The following is a 20,419-nucleotide window of genomic DNA, read 5'->3' as shown; positions in this document are numbered from 1 at the left end:
AAACTTTCGGCAAACATTGCTGACTATCTTGTCGAAACTGCGCACACACGGGAATGTTATCGCGAATTACAAATACTGCGATGCACGATCGAGCAATTCCAGGTTGTATGCAACGTGAGCATGGCACGAAGATCTAGAAACATCAGAAATTTTGCAATCCAAAGTTACATAAACGCGCGCGAATGTCGCAAAGGTGCGACCCATTCTAGGAATCTTCGCGATTAAATAAAACAATTATTAGCACTGGACGCAGGATATATCTACGATCTATTTAAAAATAAAAAATCGCAATACCGTCATTTTATCTCCTAAAACGCGCAACTTGAATAATAAGTAATTAAATTATTTTAAACGAAATTAATAAGTCAACATACACGCACGCACAGACATTATATATACATATAATAATTACATATATATATATATATATATATATATATATATGACACAAATATGACGTGAGACAATTTGATATATCAGTATCAAAATTTGATGTATCAATAACAATAATTTATTTATATTATAAATACAATATAAATATATCGATATTGTCTTAGCAAAATCTGTCTATGAAACAAGAACGTAAATACGACAAAGTGTCGTTTATCCCACAACGCGGCTTATCTCATATATATTATAAGCCACATTTTATTTCCCCTATAAACTATACTTTTAAAACTTATAAGACACTACCGTGTTGGAAAGGAAAAATGATTTGTAACAAAAATGCCAATTGTGCTACTTTCTTGAAAATAATATTTCTAATTTAAATGAAGGTAGAAAAATTGTGGCTTCTCACAGAGATCTCGCACTTGGATCAGTTGTAATCTACGAATTTGTCAAACAGTCGTTTCAATCGTAGGGGAGGATTCTAAGTCATCACAGATATAAGTATATAAATATACACGCGCACGAGTTTGTGCTGGTACAATATAATAAATCCAAGTATATAGAGTTGGGCATTTAAGATGATATATAGAGATTTCGCGAAAATATATTAATCAAAAGATAAAAACAGCCATATAGATAGATCAATGTAAGGCAGAATAAATTTTGCGAATTTTTGATAAGCTCGAAGTTTTCTTATCAATTCTTATAGTCACACAATTATACGATTCTTTCTACAACACGTTTCAATATCAAAAAGATAAAGTACAAAGTGAAATTTTTAATATAAACGAACAAATTGTTCGTATAATGACAATCGAACTTTAATATTTAATTCATCGCTTGGAGTTCAAATTGATAATTTAAATAAATTTTGTTGTAAGTTTCGTTAACAATAAATCGACCTCCTATTTTTGTAAATGTAATTTAATTTATTTATTTATTCGCACGTGCGTAAGATGCTAACTAACAGAGGTATTTGATGAACAAGACGTTGTTTTAAAGTCCCTATTCATCCATCATTAAACATCCCTTTATATACATTATGGTGGAACAAACACGTCGTTACAAATATACAGATTCGCAAAAATCCATGTGGCTACTTGAATGTTTTAAAGATTCGTTCGTGCGAGATTATAATGATCTCTGTGACACTGAGCCGATTAAATCTGTTGTTTACGCCCGTTTTCCTCATTCGTTATAACTAATCGTTATGATAAAATGATGCGGACTTTAATTGCGTGTCGCGCAATTGGCATTACGCGCTCGAACAATGCGCTTTCGTAATGATCACTTTGCGAAATCATTACTTGAGGCCGCGCCATCGAACTTAAATCCAGCACACGGCGGATTATTTACGGAAGACAGACAAAATTCAGGTCCGCGTCGCGTCGCGCGATGTGTCTCGCTTTCACTCTCTTTCTTTTACTCTCTCTCTTGAATTGCTCATTAATGATAATTACATAATTATATGGCGGTCCAATTGCCATCGTTTATGAAGTTGATTATGTCAGAGTCTACTGCCAATCGCCGATTTCTAATGCGTTTCTGTTATGTGCGACACGAAAATAGTTTTACATGTTCAACTACGATTGCAGAGTATTACTGCGAAATGATGTTACTATTATTACTACATTGATAAATATGACAATGCCAAATAATACCCGAAGTGATAGCAGTATAGTACCAGGAAAGTTATATATATTTTGTGTTATAATTAAGAATGAAATAAATCTATAATTTTTTTTTTTTTTTTTTTTTAATAATTTTCATTTTTGCAATATTAAATTAGCTTTAACTGTTATTAATCGATATATTCGTGACAATCACAACGAAAAATGTAGAAAAATAATAATCGGTGTCACAACAAAAGTGACACGATACCATATGGACTTTTTATCGCCATCATGTTGAAAGAAATCAGAGGTCAATTAAAATACGATGTGAACACGTTCACTAATTATGATCGCTTGTACATACAAAGTTAAGTTAGTGTGAGCTATAGTCTGCTACTCATCTACGTAATCAATAGTCGTTAAAACTTGAAACTGTTAGCCGTGTCTCATATATTTACGAATTTCTTATCTTCTTAATAATATCCGCTTTTAATGAAGCGTAATAAACATTAGTTTTCGTGTTTACATTACTGATTAACTTTAGGCTCTCTATTAAACTATGCTACTTGATATTACAACAGTGTTAAAAATCGATTACAATAACGCGCTCTTTCGCATTGTAGTTATTAAAGAATTGACCACGAGATTTTGAAACAGCCTTGATACAAATTAATACGACCTAAAGTCAGTCATTCAGAAGGCCACAAATGAATTTGATTCCTAGGTACATAATTTGATTGTACGAAACGCCAGCACGCTGATTCGAATCGTCGTTCGATTTTTTGAGCCACTCGCTCGTATTAGATTTAATATTTCACGCCATGCCCTGTATTATTTTTGAGTTGGTACGATAACTGATGTGTGACTATAATATATAATATATTTCAACATTTTGTGTTTATGTATTTTTCGATTAATTTGAAGTATATTTTTCCTTGGTGTAGATGTTAAAAGTTTTCAGTCTTCGAAATTAAATTCTTATGTACCTCATTCTCAAGTTACAAGTTTGCTCTCGAAAATGAAACCTGCTTCGAGAATTAGATAGAGAATAATATTTTATCTATTTGCATTTTAGAAGCTTAGTTTTCGGCAATATCTTCTCATGTTCAATTACTCATAACATTTCTTATGTAACGATGATTTTCTTGTGCAATGAAATTTCATAGCGAACATGCACATTCGATGACTGTTGCATTTTTATCGATAATTGATGTATAAAACATACGATGGCGATTTTTTTGCATGTTTTGCACTGTTTTTTATATACTTGTATATTTGCATAAATTGCATAACATAAAAATTTATATTTCTTAATTTTTTTTTTTTTTTTTTTTTTAAAGAAAAAAGCAAGTTTCAAAGATGTATAGTCAAAGAATATATAGATAAAAAATAGCTTTGTAAATCCAGTTAAAATTCCCCATATTAATCGTCTTCTTTATAAGACCTCGTGAAACTTCAATTGATTTTTCAACAAAGTCGAATTTTTTTTAAGAGAGTACTATTTCAAAATGATGTAGAAGGCGCTTTCTGTGGTCATAGATCCTCGATTAAAAACATTTTGATTAATCGATCCTAAAATCCGATCGGTCCGAGAAGAAGTCGCTGTTGAGCCTTAAGATTTTTTTTATTTGTTGTAAGATGATCGAATTTGCGACGTTTTTTAACGGCCGATTTGAAGAGAGGAACGATGTAACAACATATGAATAATATTATACAATAAATATTAATTGACGCTGTTAAAACAATTGATCACTCTTCTTTGGGCGATTATTTTCTTAACATGCACATTCGATGACTGTTGCATTTTTATCGATAATTGACGTATAAAACATACGATGGCGATTTTTTTGCATGTTTTGCACTGTTTTTTATATACTTGTATATTTGCATAAATTGCATCTTTAAAGTAAATTCTCGCAAAAAAAAAAACTTAATAATTCACAATAATTTGCAATGTAAAAACGTGATAATATCAAATAGATTCAATACTTAATTAAAATTGCAAATTGGAATAATTATTATAAATATCGACAAAATAATTACGTGTTTTTTTATTTAAAAAAATTTAAAAAATTGCATCATGTTTGCGTCACAACAAACGTAATATTTCCATCGACTGCGTAATTTGCATTGTTCGAAAAGGAATAACATAATTTTATCGCCATTGTTGTCATGAATTTTTGATATCATAGATCGGCGATATACTTCGTCGAATATTTTACGCATGTTCCACGTAACATGTTCCCAGATTCTGGACTGGAAGAATCGGATCTCTCTAGTTTAATCTCCCTTGTTGATTATCTCGACCTTTTGCATGTCCTCAGCAGCCATATCGGTATCGCCCCAGCCCCATATAGCACCATCATGCGTATGGTGGTGCGCATTATGATGGTCGGCCATTCGCTCATACCTGCTGCCGTCGCCTGTTCTAACAGCGCGTTTCTTCACCATACTGTGCGCTACGGTCTTCAAATCGTACGCCCAGCCGATCCAGGCAAAGAAATCGATGAAGGCTGTGGTGAAGTTGGTACGATAGTTGCCTAGTTCGCCGGCCTTGTAATCCCACGGAAAGACGTGATGGTAATTATGCCAGCCTTCACCGAAGGCGCCGATGCCGACGCTGAAGCTGTCAGTGGGACTGATGGTGCTGCGAAAAAAGAAAATAGCGTGAACATATGTTTCCGACAGGAACAGGATTATCATGACTATGACATATCGGATCTTTGATAATGCTCACTTGTCGTACGGTTTCATGCCCCAGATGTGAGCCGCGGAATTCACCAGCCAGGTCAGGTTCAGCGAGACCGTGTATCTGAAGATGGTGGCGTACCACGCGTACATAGGTTTCTCGTTCCAGAAGTGGCACGGTATCCAGGTGGGCAGCAGAAAGCAGATAAGCGGCATCAGGATAATATACAATCTGTAACATGTAAACTCATATAATCGACGTTGCCGGACAATAATGGTGTAAGAAATTTAGAAACGCTCGTTCTATATATTTCGTTGATTGATTGACTCAAAGAACAATGTCTTCTTCAATGATCGTACCTGCGTTGCCATACGACGACGAAGTCCTTCTCGAGATCGCTCATATCGATTGTGGCACCCTTGCTGATGACGTCCGGATGCTTGCGGATCAAGAGCCAACCCATGTGCGAGAAAAAGAAGCCCCTCTGCGCGTTATGCGGATCGGCGTCCGTGTCTGTGAATTTATGGTGAACTCTGTGATCCCTTACCCATTCGTAAATGTGATTCTGCGAAATGTAATTGCATAATTAATAATTATAATAACAATTTCCTTAAAAATAATTTCTTTATATTAAATGCATTCTCAATATGAATTATAATTTTTTTTTTTTTTAATTGATATGATATATTCATTCACACACTGGAATAATAATCGATGTTTTTTAAAACACGCATATAAATAAATGTTTTAATAATATTATTGAAAAACTTACCTGGAAAGCCATGGTCTGAAAAATCATAAGAATAACTCTCATTGGCCATTTCGCTTTATAAGACCGATGGGCCCACAATCTGTGAGCACCTCCTGTAACACCTGTAGCTGCCAAAGCTGCGATTATGGTAACTAAAAAAAAAGATAAATAAAATGAAATTTTATGACATAATGCTATGAGATCTTTCAAAAGCAATAAGCAATCCGCAATTAATTTTTTTATTACATAATACGGAATTCTACTAATTTTTGCGCCATTTACTTTTTTCTACTACCTGCAAATTAGTTGATTGTAATTAAAGAGAAAAAAATGAATTAAATAAGTATCTATAATTGATTGTAATGAATGAGAAAAAAATTAAGTATCTATAAAAGATATATAAATCGAACGTACCCCAAAGAGATGTGTAACCTTTGGCAGCCACTATTAAAAGATATAATCCATAAAGCGCACCGAGATGAAGATACAGGAAAGCTATCACGTTTCTCCAAACGATTTTCCATTGATATTTGGGCCTCGCGTTTGGTATCTTGTGCACCGGCAATTTTTGCGTCACTGTTTTCTCTGTCGCGGTTTTTTTCTGCGACACATCCTGCTGGGAAGCTTCGAGGAATAAAGTCGCTGAATTACCGAATAAATTCGGTGCCATATTGCTGAAATATCTGTAATAGATATTTATCGTTGTAAAATTTATGAGAGCTACATTCTTTTGTGCCACTTCACGATATGTTAAAATAATCACGATATGTTAAAATATTCGCAATTTTTTACTTATCTGTCAAAATAAAATAAAAAATTAATACATTATACATCTGTTTCAAATCTCCTTGATACTATGATTAGAAATTACAACAAAGAAAAACATTTACAGAATATACATATATTTATAATCCAAATACACAATACCGAAATTTAAAATTTTAAGAAGACAGTTTTTAAAAGAAAGAAACAAACCAAAAAACTAAAGTTTTGAGGATACACTTGCAAGACTAAAATTTGTATGAATCGCAACAATCTATAGATGGTAATTAGCTAAAAAAAAAAAAAAAATATGACATTAAATTAAGAAAGCAAATTGATCTTTGCTTATAAATCACTGATAATTAATTTGCCGTCTTTTTTCTGAATGCATCTATAGAAATAATTCTAAATTGTAAAAGCATTTAACGCGTTTTAAAAAATTTTATCTCGATTGAATATACAATAATGATTATTTGTATGCCATGTATTTCTGCGACATAGTATTTGTAGCGGAAAAACATAAAAGATTACGAGAAAATTTTATATTTTATTTTTCTAATATATAATTTATGTTCTTATGTATAATAATACACTACACGCAAAAGAATTAGGAGAGCGCTTTAAAACTTGCAAATTTTACCGATTTTTAAGAAGCCATATCTCAGCTTAGGGAGATCGTAGGACAATGTTTCTAGGCGCGTTTAACGGGTGAAGCCTCGACTTTAAGGTGGGTAAGGTTGCATTGTTCGCCGATCGTGAAAAAAGTCTGGAAATTTCATAATTTTGTAGCCTACGGAAAAAGGAGGGATGGGACCAAAAATGCCACCACATTGGCTTTGAAGTAGGAAACTTCCTCTTTAAAATGACGCAAGAAACATTGCTCTATCATACCTATAGGAGCTGACCTATCGGATCTCATAGTCACCTCTGTATTTTGCAATGTCAAATTTTTTGTAATGTCACCGGCATTCATGTTATCCGATCATTAAAGTTGTTTATTATTAACATAACTCTTCAGGTATTTAACATTAATTGATCTAGGTACATATATTAAAAACAAGAAACATTCGATTTCACGATCCCTCCTTTTTCCATAGACGGCTATAAAATCGTGAAATTTCCAGACTTTTTTCACGATCTGATTTTGGGTCTCACAAGAAAAATAATTCGATGAAGCGAACAATGCAACCTTACTCGCCTTAAAGTCGAGGCTTCACCCGTTCAAACGCATCTAGAAACATTGTCCTACGATCTCCCTAAGCTAAGATATGGCTTCTTAAAAATCGGTAAAATTTGCAAATTTTAAAGAGCTCCCCTAATTGTTTTGCGTAGTGTATATCATAATGTTCTCATATATAATTGAATATATATTAAATAATTGATATTTAAGAATAATAAAGAAACTATTTTTTCCGCGACACACTTTGACAATATAATGTGAAAAATATCTAAACCTCCACGTATATATATTATACATTTTACTTGCATGTCATTATAATTTCATTGGCTAATTATATTAATAATAACCGAGATATCAGCAAAATATCAATATCAGTATAAACCTCAAAATTTTTCCAGTTATTACAGGCATTCCGCTTTGCCTTCTTCTCTTTTGTTGCCACATATACGAGTAAAATAGCGAGGGGGACGGTATTTCCATTGTCACATCGCCATTAGCCAAAGATTAACGATTCTTTGATGGCTTTCGACGTGCATTATATGCAGAGTCTAACGATCTCGTTACGGCTTTTCAGGACATTGTGTGTGGTTAATGTGCCATATACATGCGTGTGGAAAGTGTGCGCGCGCGGAAAAGAGAATTTTTTAAACTTGGAGCGCTTCGACTTTCGACACATCGAAGGAGCGTCCGTGGTCCGTCTCTCTTGTTTGGTCTCTCGTCGAGAATGATATTTCTGAATAGTGCACGAAGTAAAGTGCGGTCGAGAGAATAGCGTCGTCTTCTCGTAGCCGAGCACGCTGCGATGTCGATGACAGTAACGGCCCTTGACGACGAAGAAGCGGTACGCGATTGTTGCACCAGAGCAGTCTGGTAATCATCAGTTACGTTACATTAGCGCGCAATTTTATTGCGGTTCAGCGAGAAACGGATTTCCATTTTATCGCGCTTATTTCCATGAAACGTCATGCTCCATGATTAGAAAAAATGGTAAATACTTTCATCTCTGAATATTGCGTTTCAAAACGCTTCGTGAGATTCAAATAAGATTCGATTATTAAAATTATTACGTCACCCATTCACCGAACAGTTTTTATAAAGCTGGTATTATAAACCGCAAATTTATCAACGAAATACTGCAGCTAATAGAAAAAATTCTAATCTCACAGAAGGGATGCGAAAACGAGCTTCGATTATTCTCGATGTGAATTAATTCTTGAGTTAATTGGAACAGCGAAAAAATTCCGATAAGAAATAAATGTTCTTAACTAAACGCGCTTTCGTGTTCATGCTGCATTTTATGGCTAATTATACGCATGAAGTAGCCATCCCTCCTTTCCGTTTTGCGACCCTGAAGAACGACGTGAAGAAGATGCGAGTTATGTAGGTGCCCCACTTATAAATGTTCCTTACTTTCTTACGGCTGCGTTCTCTCGTCGAGAGTCTACGTAACTTAACGAAACTAGATTCGCGATGAACGTTCATGAGCTCAAGAAGTCTAATCTGAATCGTTATCCAAAAAATTTAATCATCATATAAATCGATGATAAATAAATCAACATATGTGCCCTATATATATATTGTATATATATAAATTTGCCTATATATTATATATGTCATTATTTTAATACATTTTTGGAATTTATTTTTAAATTATATGGCATTATTGATTAAATCGAAAAATGTGTTATGGATATAAATTATCGAGAAACATTACATCCTCTTCGAAGCGTTTTTGAAACGAACTGATCTCTTTTACTTTCTTCGGAATGTCGATTTACGGAATGTCAGAATACGATAGATGCAGTTTAAAGTTTCTCGTAAATCGTCGTCAAAGGAAAAAAATTAAAGCCTCTACAATGAAATCAGACAGAATACATATATATATATGTATCGCAAAACATTGAAATTGTAAAATCACTTTCGCTCTCATTCATGAATGAACTCTGCGATATTGTCATAGCACAAATATCATTGTGATAATTTTAGAATGATTAATGGTATTTGTAGATTTTTTGCTTACTTGTGCATGGAATATTATTCTCTTGATAATATAATGAACTGTACATCTTCAAATTTTTTATGTTTCCTAAGATATACATATGCACTAGCAAATGATTTACATAATGTAATTTCTTTATTAAATAAAAGTATGTGTTATCATATAATTTATTTTAATTTGTATCATAACTAGTTGAAATGTTTTTATGTTTCATATTTCATTGAAGTCTGAAACATTTTTGTTATAATATTTATTGTGAAAATATAATTTTTTTGACTGTCGAATTTTTCAAGAAACTTATACTTTTTTAAAAATCTTTCGTCCGGATTTATAAAAAAAATGTGGGCCTTATTTTTTTAATCTACAAATATCTCTTAATTTAAACAAAAAATTATTTTGAATACGTTCTCTTATCAATTTTAGGAAAGAGAGAGAAAGATAGAGAAAAGAAAAGAAGCGAACATGTGTGAATATACATTATTCTTTACACGTGACTGCAGATATTAAAATAAAAATTTAGATATAATTATGTTGAAAATGTTAATGTGTATTTCTCTTAAAGAATTTATGTTCGCACAACCTTAACTGTTAATCATCGTAGACGACATTCGAGATAAGAATAATGCAACAGAGTTTGAGCGAATGGTTAACTGACGCCAATATTAACTCTTTACTTAGAGTAAAGAACTTTGTGCTCTTCTTCGCTAATGGTATGTCATAAATTTTTATTTAACTACCCAATTTATGATGATAATATAGCTACATAGTTAGAAGCCTTTCAAACTTCATGGAACTATCAAAGAGAAAGGCATATAATTCATATAAGAATATTAGTGTATATCTTCGGGTCTAAATAAAAGAACGAGACATCTAGAATGGATCAAAAAAAATTTATCAATCACGCGTGAAAATCATTATCTGCAAAATAATAAGCTATGAAGCTTATTTTGTAGTTGTATTTTAATTTATGATCCATGATAAAATTTGAGATAAAATTCGACTTATAATTTCTTAGATTATAATGTAGAAATCGTTTAACAAAACTATACGCATGTACATATTAATATATACGCGACACATAGAATTATACATTTAATTGTCACGAATTATCAATCGCCTAATGCGGATTTTAAAAATTAGCTATGACTGATTAATTTAATCTTGGGAAAAATTAAGTTTTATATATGTATATATATTATATATATATATATATATATATATATATATATTTACGGATATATATTGTATATATATATATATATATTACGCATGCTATTTTTAAAGGCACATATTTAAAATAGCAAAGGAAACTACAATTATTAATCTTCTTAATTGCATTTGCTTCTTTATTATTAATTAGGCTAACTGGCGCGTTTGTTATGTTTTCCTATCATCTTTGATTGGCATATTCAATTTTGCTTTTCAATACACGTCATCGACAAGTGTCATTTTCACCGTTCTTCTTTGACTTAAAGAGAAAAGATCCAACGTGACGAGGGGTTAATTATAGATTGGCTATAAGTCAGTAGTACAGCTATCTCCTCGTTTTCTGCAACAATATCGCTATGTGCACACGGTAAGGAATAATCCTTGTGAAAGCGCTATCAAAGGCATATGGTTTCCAATCTTATAATCGATCTCGTGATGACGACAACACTCATAGAGAAAAGCACGATTATATTGATTTTTTTGCAAGGATACGATTACGAGTTAAAAGTGTATTCTGAAGTAGAACAACTCATATTTTTTTTTATTTTATTAAGGCTCCTGGTACCTTGCCGACCATGTCGGAATCGTGACGTCAGAGGCGAGAAAATACATGCTATTTTTTTTTAGATGCCATTTCTAAATAAAAACATATTTGCATAAAATAACACTTAAGATCTCTTTAATACACTTCTAAAAAAACGCCGAAAACTATCCTTTTCCCTTTATAATCAATCAACAGCTGTAAAATGTAATATTATGAGGCCCAGTCCTTCTGGTCTTTGCATATGCGCAGTCATTCCGCATGTCAAAGTCTGATCTCGATCATTTTAGGGTTGTTGATTGACTGTCAAGGGAAAAGAATAGTTTTCGGCGTTTTTTAGAAGTGTATTAAAGAGATCTTAAGTGTTATTTTATGCAAATATGTTTTTATTTAGAAATGGCATCTAAAAAAAAATAGCGTGTGTTTTCTCGCCTCTGACGTCACGATTCCAATATGGCCGCGGTGAGCACCCAGGAGCCTTAACATAGAGAAAGAAATAAAAATCAGTGCTGAATAAATGGATAAATTTCGAAGTCTTTCTAAACTTTCTTAAGTGAATCTAATTAAATATATAATATTACATATATTTGTAAAAAATGTTTTTAAACAACTCGAAAATAATAATTAACATGAATGATAATAATCATAACATGAACGTTTTGAATTAAATTACATGCTACTAAAAAATATATTTTTCTAAAAACGTAACATGTTGAACGATGCATTTACAATGCGTGCGTTTCTCTTCTGTATCGTAAAATCGCATAATCAGCACAGAGGAGTGCCAGAGATCTTCTAGTAAAAGTGCTCGCGGCATAGCTTCGAAACGGTACATGATGTAGTTGGATAGATCACGTTAGAAGACAGGCGGAGAAAGGGGACCAACAGACGAGAGATGTTGGTGAAACGAGGAAGAACATATAAGTAATCACGGCGCGTGCAAACAGGAACAGGTTCTTCGAAAAGCAGGCCAATGGCGTCTTTGAGGTCATTGCCAATCGTGGATTGGAATCCCTAGTCTCACTTGTCGAGCTCGGCACGAGTCTCCCAGCCCGAGATCACGTAGCACTTCACATTTTTGATTACAGACTGAGCCATGCCTGGTGTGATTTGCGAAGAAAGTCACGTACGAAAAGCTCACAACAACGTTGCAACACGCGCAAGAAATTGAAAACTCGTGCGAGCACGTGCCTGTTTTCTTTTCTTTTCTTTTTTTTGCATTCCAGTTTAATTGAGAAGATGATATCCGTGTTTTTCAAAAACAAACGCAATAAAAGAAAATCAAAGCTGATGAGCTGATAATTATCGAACAATTAGAAAATTGAAATATAAGAAGTGATTCTCTTATCGAGAGTATTTAGATGTTATTGATTATTAATAACACATTGAAACGTTCTTTAAATTGCAGATGAATCGAATGTTGCGCCGATGGTCAAAAGAAAGCAGATGTTAAAGAGGAACATGACCTACTAATCCTATGGCACATGATGTCCTTTCTCAAGATTGAACGTGTACTGCTACACGTAGCGTCAGATAACTATCATCACAAGTTATGTTCGAGACGCGTCCGGTTTATATAGATATGTAAATATAGAACACAAAAAAAATGATTCTTGGTGCAGAAGTAAATCGAAAATGTGAAATAAAATGTTTTCATACGAGGTTTCGTTTTCGAGAAAATTGACTTTCTTTGAAAAAAATTAATAACAATTAAGCCTTTTTAAGCTTGACTGATTTTTAACGACTTTGTGTCGTGCATCATCAAATTCGTTTCAATGATTTTATGTATTAATATAGTGCAATGATTTTATGTATTAATATATAAATATAACGGTACATAACATTTTATTTTAGTAAAACAATTTAAGATAATTTAAATTACACTGAAAAAGATATAATTTTATATATAAGAATATAAAATTAAAATAAAAATTTATTATTTTAACAGAAAGAATGTTGTATAGCTTTTAATTGCTATTTTCATAGCTAGATAAATTCGATAATGTATAATACAAGATTGTTAGGGATTATTCAAGCTTATGAAAACGTAAATATGCGTCAATTTTTAAATTTAAAAATCAATTTGCTCCAAAACAAAATCTTGAAAAAATTTTATTTTACATTTTCGACTTATTTTTGCTCCTTCTTGTTTGTATGTTTTTTGATTCACTCATATAACACATCGAAACTTTATTCAAGATAGCTCTCTATGTATAATAAAGTATAATAATCCACAAGGACGCGTCATCTCGGAGACAGAAGTCTTCGAGGAGCAACTGAGAATTTTCTCATTGTTTCCTCTAACAGTCTTTTATGTCCTTCGCCATACATAATACGATTACGAGACTGGGAAATTGCGTAAAGCAATGCGCGTAAAAATTACAAAACGAAGTCGGTACAATTGCATTTTGAATATATTGTTGCGGTTTAGCTCACTCGTTTAATCAATAAATCCACTGTCGTTCATGAATTATTTTTCACGACACTATTCTCAATATTGCATTAAAATACTAAAAAAATATCACGTTAGAAAATTAATTGCAATTATTTTAAATGACCAATGAACGCTTTATTCTCTCAAAGTAATGAATAAAGACAACATTAATATAAATGCACTAATATATAATACGATCAAAATCAATATAATATAAATATATATTCAACGCGATAGTTTTCGCTAAACAATGAACGATAATCTACTTTTTCCTATATTTTGTCTTTGTAAAATCATATTTCTTTCTCCATTTCCTCATAATTTTACTTTCAGTCGCACGGATTGCATACAAACGAAACTCGAGCACGTGTTGCAATGTAATTATGTTGCAGCGAAATTGCTCTCTCTCTCTCTACTCGCGTAAACCGCTCTGCTGTTTTAATCCTTAACTGCTGCATTCTGTTGCGTTTTGTCTCGAAACTGTACTGTGCGCATTGTACATAAAATATGTTAACAAGATTACTCTAACGTAACATATAATCATTGCATTGTCCTATTTGTCAAAAAATATTAAATCTCAATCTAATGAAAATTCGCATATAAATTTCTTCTCAGAAACTCTAATGAAAATACATTGCTGTTGCGTATTATGGATGATAATTAACACAATTTAAAAAAAAGAGGGGTAAGCAAAAGAGAGAAAGATGTGCGTGTGTTGCATAAATTAAAAATTATTATGTAATTATAAGATTTTTTTCTATACTTCTGTTTTTCGTTTATCAAAACTTTAAACGTCTGTGAGTAATTTGATTAATATAAGAAGTTTGATGCTCACAAGTATGCATTTTATCTTTCATCATCGAAGATTTTGGACAAAGATATTCGATCAAAAATACTTGGACCAAAAATAAGAAGGATTAGGAATCAGGCTAATTAAGAGACAAGCGCTGTAAATTGTACCTACAAACCTCACCGACTAATTATATGTATGTAGCTCAGATGTGCAACTTGAAATTTCAATTCATTTATATTTATATTATTCAAACAATATTCGCGGCGAATAGATCAAATATGTGAACATAATTGCAAAACATCTTTCTCTCTGAATTAATTGATATACACAATTTAATTATACTCAAAATCGAATTTAATTTTTCAACTCTTGTTCTTTTTACAGCGCTTTTACTTGGCTTTTAATTAACCTGATTCCTGATCCTAATATATATAATTTTATACTTAAACCTCATAATTACATCAAAAATAAGAACATGCACAGCAAAATATTTCAATGTTTACACGTAACAAATTATGTTGTGCAGATTTATTGTATCTATTAGAAATTTATTGTATCTATTAGAAATTTTTAGGAAATTTTCCACTTCCAGGATATTTCCACTCTGACAAACAAAACAACCGCTCAAGAAGTGTGTCGTACAGGAGAGAGATGCATATGTTGCATACACAACAATTATTTTTATTATATAAATATATAATATATATAATATAATAAATATATATATGTGTATATATATATATATAATATAAATATATAATATATAATTTTTTTGTACGTCTACTCTATATTCGCTGACATTTTGAGTAGTTTGAATTAATGTAAGAAGTTCGATGCTCATAATTATGCATTCCATTCCTCCGCGTAATGGATCTTGAATATATGGTATACAATACCAACTAAGAACAAAACACACTAAGAATGTCAACAGCGTGTACAGCGAAATGATTCGGCATTCACGTGACAACGTTATGTTATACAGCATGTACCCATTAGGAGGAATCTCTACGAGATTCTATTTGATTCCACTCTGATAAGCAGGGCAACAGCTCAAGAAAGTGTGCCATACAGAAAATTTGTTGGCGCGACAAATGGGAAAATTTTAAATGCATTAGCAGAGAAAGGAATCGCGGATCCTTACCGTGCGATCTTACTTCGAGTTGCAAAGATTTGAACCGGCGCTACTAAATGCAGTTGAAAAAATACGAAAATGAAAGAAGTTACGCGTTATACATACACACGCCTGCATAGGGCATTTTAAAAATTATTCGCGCGATGAACTTTATAAATTCTTTGACCGATTTCGAAATCCGCCAGTCGATATCTATTCAACGAAAATGTCGAGCCGCATACAAAGTAAATTTACAAAGTCAATATTTGAAGAAGATTTACACTAAGAAATTTCAAACAAAAATTAAGATCAGGTAAAAATAGTTTCCGACCAACTAATTGTAAGCTTCAAAAGAGAAGATAGATAACGATGGATTTTTTGTTTAATCTAACGATAAGAAATTTTTTAACAGATTTTTTATTTGAAGTTTACTTGTAAACGTCAAATAAAAAATGTCAAAAATTTAAAAAAAAACGCGGTATAAATAATGACCGTGCTTATAGATTCTTCAATTTCAAAAATTTTTGGAAGTTTTCTTTTTAATTTAGTTTCTTTAGAAAAAAAAAAAAAAGAAAAGAAAAGAAAAAGAAATCTTCGCGCTTCACATCTTTACAATCGTGCACGCAATAGAAAATATAATCGTATATTGAAAATAATTAGGCATTTCGAATATCAATCTGTGCGAAGTAACGGAACTGTTCGACGAATTCTTTTGTACACTTCAAAAGATTTTCTCGTTTGTTATCTGAGTACCCGTTAGTTATCCATTTAGAAGGCGACAAATGGAATGAATACTCAAACATCTGCAGCGTATACTAATAGTTAGTAACAAGAACTTTAAGTATACTCTGTCGGAAAAGTAATAGAGAGAATGTCGAACAGATTTTACTATAAAATTTACAGCCAACTGTTCGTGCCAATACGTTATATAAACGACAACAAATTTACACTATATTTACGATTACATGGCTGTTCTTAATTTTTTTTATTATCACATCACAATCTAGTACATATATATAAGAGAAATATTATAAAAAATTATAATTATTATTAAATTATTATAAATATTATTCTACAATTGAATATGAATTAACATTTTGCCTCAGATTTCAAAGAGAAAGATCTCAATGTGTATAGGTACATTATTCAATTGCAATTAATTCACCGTTAATTATTTAGAATTGCTGTACCGCTTATATCTCTTTGCTTAAGACGGTAATTCGAGAATTCCGTGCTTTATGAGGCATCATGACATATTGTAAATTAAAAAAAAAAAGTCGAAAAAGCTCGCGACGACAGAACAGACGACTTACGGGCAAGTGTGAATGAGAGCGCAGCTTACTTCCCGCGAGGATCACAATAGCGAGTTTGATACTGGACACAGAGACTTGCGACTGTCTTTTCCTGAATGGATGATCCGATCTGGTAGCGAGTTCACTACGAAATACCAAGATGCTGGAGCGTATGTCCCACTTATCAGCTTCGCGCCGTCTCGCGTAAAACGACAGCCGTCAACGAAACTTCCCCCTCCCTCTACCCTTCGTTTGTGGCGATTGTCCTAAAAAGCACGACTGCAAAAGGATGATCCCCCCTACGGTTTGCTTGCGTGGAGAACACAGGCAACTCTCCGGCGGAAGTGTCATAAAAAGTATAGCGCAATTCTCTTTTCAATATAGTTCGATCCATAGAACGTGATTTTCCTTGCTCTGTGACCCAGAATTGACTTTTTGTGCTTTGTTAATCAATTGTGTCGATTTGTCAATCAACAATTTGATTGTGTGCAAATCACGCATTTGTGTTTTTTTAATGTTTCCTTCGTAATTTGCAAACTTTTCAGAACGTTAAAATTGCTATAGTATCTGTCGAGCTAGTTTAATTTATAAAAATGTTTAAAAGTTATTTTTCTTATAAAGAACTTAAATTTCTGTATTTGAATTATATTCAGCTGTTTCCTGTAATAAATTTGCGAAAAATTGTTGATATCAGTATATATATAAACATTCAATACGGATCTTTGCGTGTTTTTCAACTTCAAAACTCGACGAAAACAAAAATTATATTGTTTCGAAATTTAACGAAAACAAAAGTTACATTCATTGTTTTGTAAATCCAGGAAAAAATTAATAACACACTATATAAAAATATAAATCATAGTTAATAGATGTGTCGACCAACACTATAATACAGATCGAGAATGAAAGCTGCATTTTGCGGTCTTCTTTTCCGATAAAGAAACCTCGGTGGAAAAATGTTGGAAACTCAAACATAAAGACTTTTTCTTTGTCATATGCTCCGATATTTTGCATGCGGGATCTTTTTTGCATGGTTTTGTATCAATTTTGTAATTTATTTCTGCTTAATTATGACCTTTAATTTTTTAGCATGTCCTTAAAAACATTACTTTTTTAAAGCCTATTTCTTCTGAAAAAAACGTATAGAACTCAAGCTCAGAATAAAAAGATCTTAGAATCTATTAATTTAATTTTTTCTCGCAGAAAATGTTACGTGCGGTGCTGTTAAAAGTTGCTCAGATTGTTTGATTGAAATTAATATTTCGTTATAATAGTTTTACCCGTCTAAATGCAAACAATACGATATTAATTTACGTAAACTTAATTTGCCAATTAAAAGTCTTCCGTTATATATTTTGTCCATGTGTTTTATATCTACATTTGGTATTTGTCAATCAAAATGTTTTGTAATATTCCTGCATAGCAATAATATGCTGTATATCATTTACATCAATTTAAATCTGATTTAGTTACTAGCCAATAGAAAATTACAGAAGCATGATAAAATACCGCATGATAAGCTATCGCAATAATGTAGTGACTTGGACAAATTTATTGAAATAATTCAAATAAAGAATTTTATTTTTAGTCAAAAACAAATAAAAAATGGCAATAAGAGCCAACGCAGTAAATAGGGCACATATTTTTTGTGAATCAAAAATATAAGTTATAAGTATAATTATAGCATGCATTTTAATCCATTTTTTAAATTATCTTCAGCGCAGTTATAAGAAACGTAATAATTAACAGAGATTATGTAAATAACTTCGCAACGTAGTCAAACAAATAACAAAAATTATTTTAATATAAAGAATAATACTGAAGCCTCTCAGGTTATTAAGAGCGGTAGCAAATTCAAACGTATATAATTTCAAGTATTTATCAGGCATCTTCGAGATATGTCACTCTCTAGTTGGCAAGCTAAAAAATAAAAAAAAGTACATTTTCATGCAAAAAACGCTCAAGCCTTAAAGTTATAAATTAATGATCGTATCGAATATCGTAAGAAAAAATACCGCTCAATAAATATAATTAAAATAAATTATACATGGAAATACAGAATAATAAGACGTATTGATCAATAAAACGATATCTCATTAATGAGATTCATTTTTAAAGCTTGAGCGTTTTCTGAATGAAAATGCACATGTAATAAAGTCCAATATACAGTTCTAATTCTTCTTTTTTCCTTGACAATAGGAAGTGACACATTTCGAAAATGAATGATCTACATTTAACGCTGTACTTTTAAACTCACTACTGTTCTTGGTAACGTGAGCAACTTTAGTATTAGGTATTTTTTATATTGATAAGTAATTTTTTATTTTTTATTATATTTCTGCGTTGAAAATAATACAAAAAAAGAGAGACTGAAAAAAGAGGGATAATTATACTTGTGATTTTTATTTTTATTTACAATAAAGTATATGCGTTTTTTTATTGCATTGCCTCTGTTATTACTATTATATATATTTTTATTATATTCAAGAGAAGTATGAATAATTATCGACAGATTAATTGGCATTTTGTTAGATCTCTTAGAATTATCTTTTTGAGTTACTCTTTTCCGCTGCGTCAAAAAAAGTTACCTCGATAAAGTGCTCGCGACGTTAAAACTAAGTGAGAACGGTTTCACATCCGTTTAAACATTTGTTGTGCATAAATTGTCAGTGTGCATTAGCTAATATTGAATTGGAGATAAAGAGATGGATAATGGAGCTTCGTCAAGGTTATCCTTTCCAGTTAATATTCTAATGGCAAACACAACGTTAGATCTCATAAAATGCGATTATGTATCGATCGAAAATGTATAATATATTTAAATTAAATATACAAGTATCGAGAAGAGAAATGCAAATATAAATCCAATACTTGGAGAAAAAATCAATTAAACCTGGAATTATAAATATTTTCTGAAGCAAAATAAACTTTCTCGTTTAAAAAATATGTAAATTATTAGTTTTTAGTAATTGCATAATAAAATATGTCATGGAAATTTAATATGTAGATGAAATATTATCAGTATTATATTGTCTTGATTTAGTACGATATATATTGTATATAAACATGTTTAATAGATCTCTATATATATAATAATATATAAAAAAAAGTCTTAATAGATCTCTGTATAGATCTCTATAAATTAATTTAATTTTTCATTTAGTTTTCTCAGAGAAAAATGTAAATCTAAAATCAAATATTATTAAAATAAAACTGAAAAATGTTGATATTATCGAGGTCTTTTAACATTTTCATGATTTTTTGTGACATTGTGCAATGAGATGTGAGAAAAGAGCTTTTTAGAGCATTAATTCTATTTTGATTATTTCATAAATATACATAGTGGCGTGATGTTATCTGACGTACAAGCAGAATCAGAAATGCTGAAAACAAACAATCTCCCGGAAAAACTCTGTTGACGGTAAAAAACACGTAACGTGAAGTATTTAATAACTCAGACACGTAGCATAATAAAAAAATTAATAAACAAGTAATGTATGTAATAAGCAAATTATTTGCGTTCATATGTGCATAGTATAAAAAGCGTGCAATTGGATGTTATATACAGCATTTTAAAATGTATAATTTTAATGTTAATGTTAATTTTATAATGATAAGTTATATTAAAACTTGAATTTTCTATAAATGCGAAAAA

The 20,419-nt window shown here is 31.4% G+C and overlaps 1 protein-coding gene and 1 long non-coding RNA gene across 3 annotated transcripts in view; both read right to left on the bottom strand.

Annotated features, from left to right (window-relative positions):
* Positions 1 to 488: 488 nt before the first annotated feature.
* LOC145940972 (acyl-CoA Delta-9 desaturase) overlaps positions 489 to 20,419 on the bottom strand; it is a 21,180-nt gene continuing 1,249 nt past the window's right edge. Inside the window, exons 1-6 of one of the 2 annotated variants that reach the window (XM_083046678.1) lie at positions 16,786 to 16,941; positions 5,858 to 6,126; positions 5,465 to 5,595; positions 5,052 to 5,257; positions 4,741 to 4,923; positions 489 to 4,650 (exon numbers count right to left, since the gene is read on the bottom strand). In XM_083046678.1, coding sequence (XP_082902804.1) covers positions 4,284 to 4,650; positions 4,741 to 4,923; positions 5,052 to 5,257; positions 5,465 to 5,595; positions 5,858 to 6,113 — 1,143 coding nt within the window. In that variant the 5' untranslated portion in view covers positions 6,114 to 6,126; positions 16,786 to 16,941 and the 3' untranslated portion in view covers positions 489 to 4,283. Of the gene's footprint in view, positions 4,651 to 4,740; positions 4,924 to 5,051; positions 5,258 to 5,464; positions 5,596 to 5,857; positions 6,127 to 16,785; positions 16,942 to 20,419 lie in introns of those variants that run through there. The other variant, XM_083046679.1, reaches the window with a different exon arrangement.
* LOC145940974 (uncharacterized) overlaps positions 16,827 to 20,419 on the bottom strand; it is a 17,578-nt gene continuing 13,985 nt past the window's right edge. The window contains exon 3 of the long non-coding RNA XR_014426102.1: positions 16,827 to 17,030. This is a non-coding gene — a long non-coding RNA (uncharacterized LOC145940974). The remainder of the gene's footprint in view (positions 17,031 to 20,419) is intronic.

This window comes from Prenolepis imparis, unplaced genomic scaffold (genome assembly GCF_030444845.1).
Source record: "Prenolepis imparis isolate NDT839.2.m4 unplaced genomic scaffold, iyPreImpa1.0 SCAF_9, whole genome shotgun sequence".
Classification (NCBI taxonomy): domain Eukaryota; kingdom Metazoa; phylum Arthropoda; class Insecta; order Hymenoptera; family Formicidae; genus Prenolepis; species Prenolepis imparis.
Note: the sequence above shows the minus strand (reverse complement) of the source record. Positions and strands in the feature narration are given on the sequence as shown.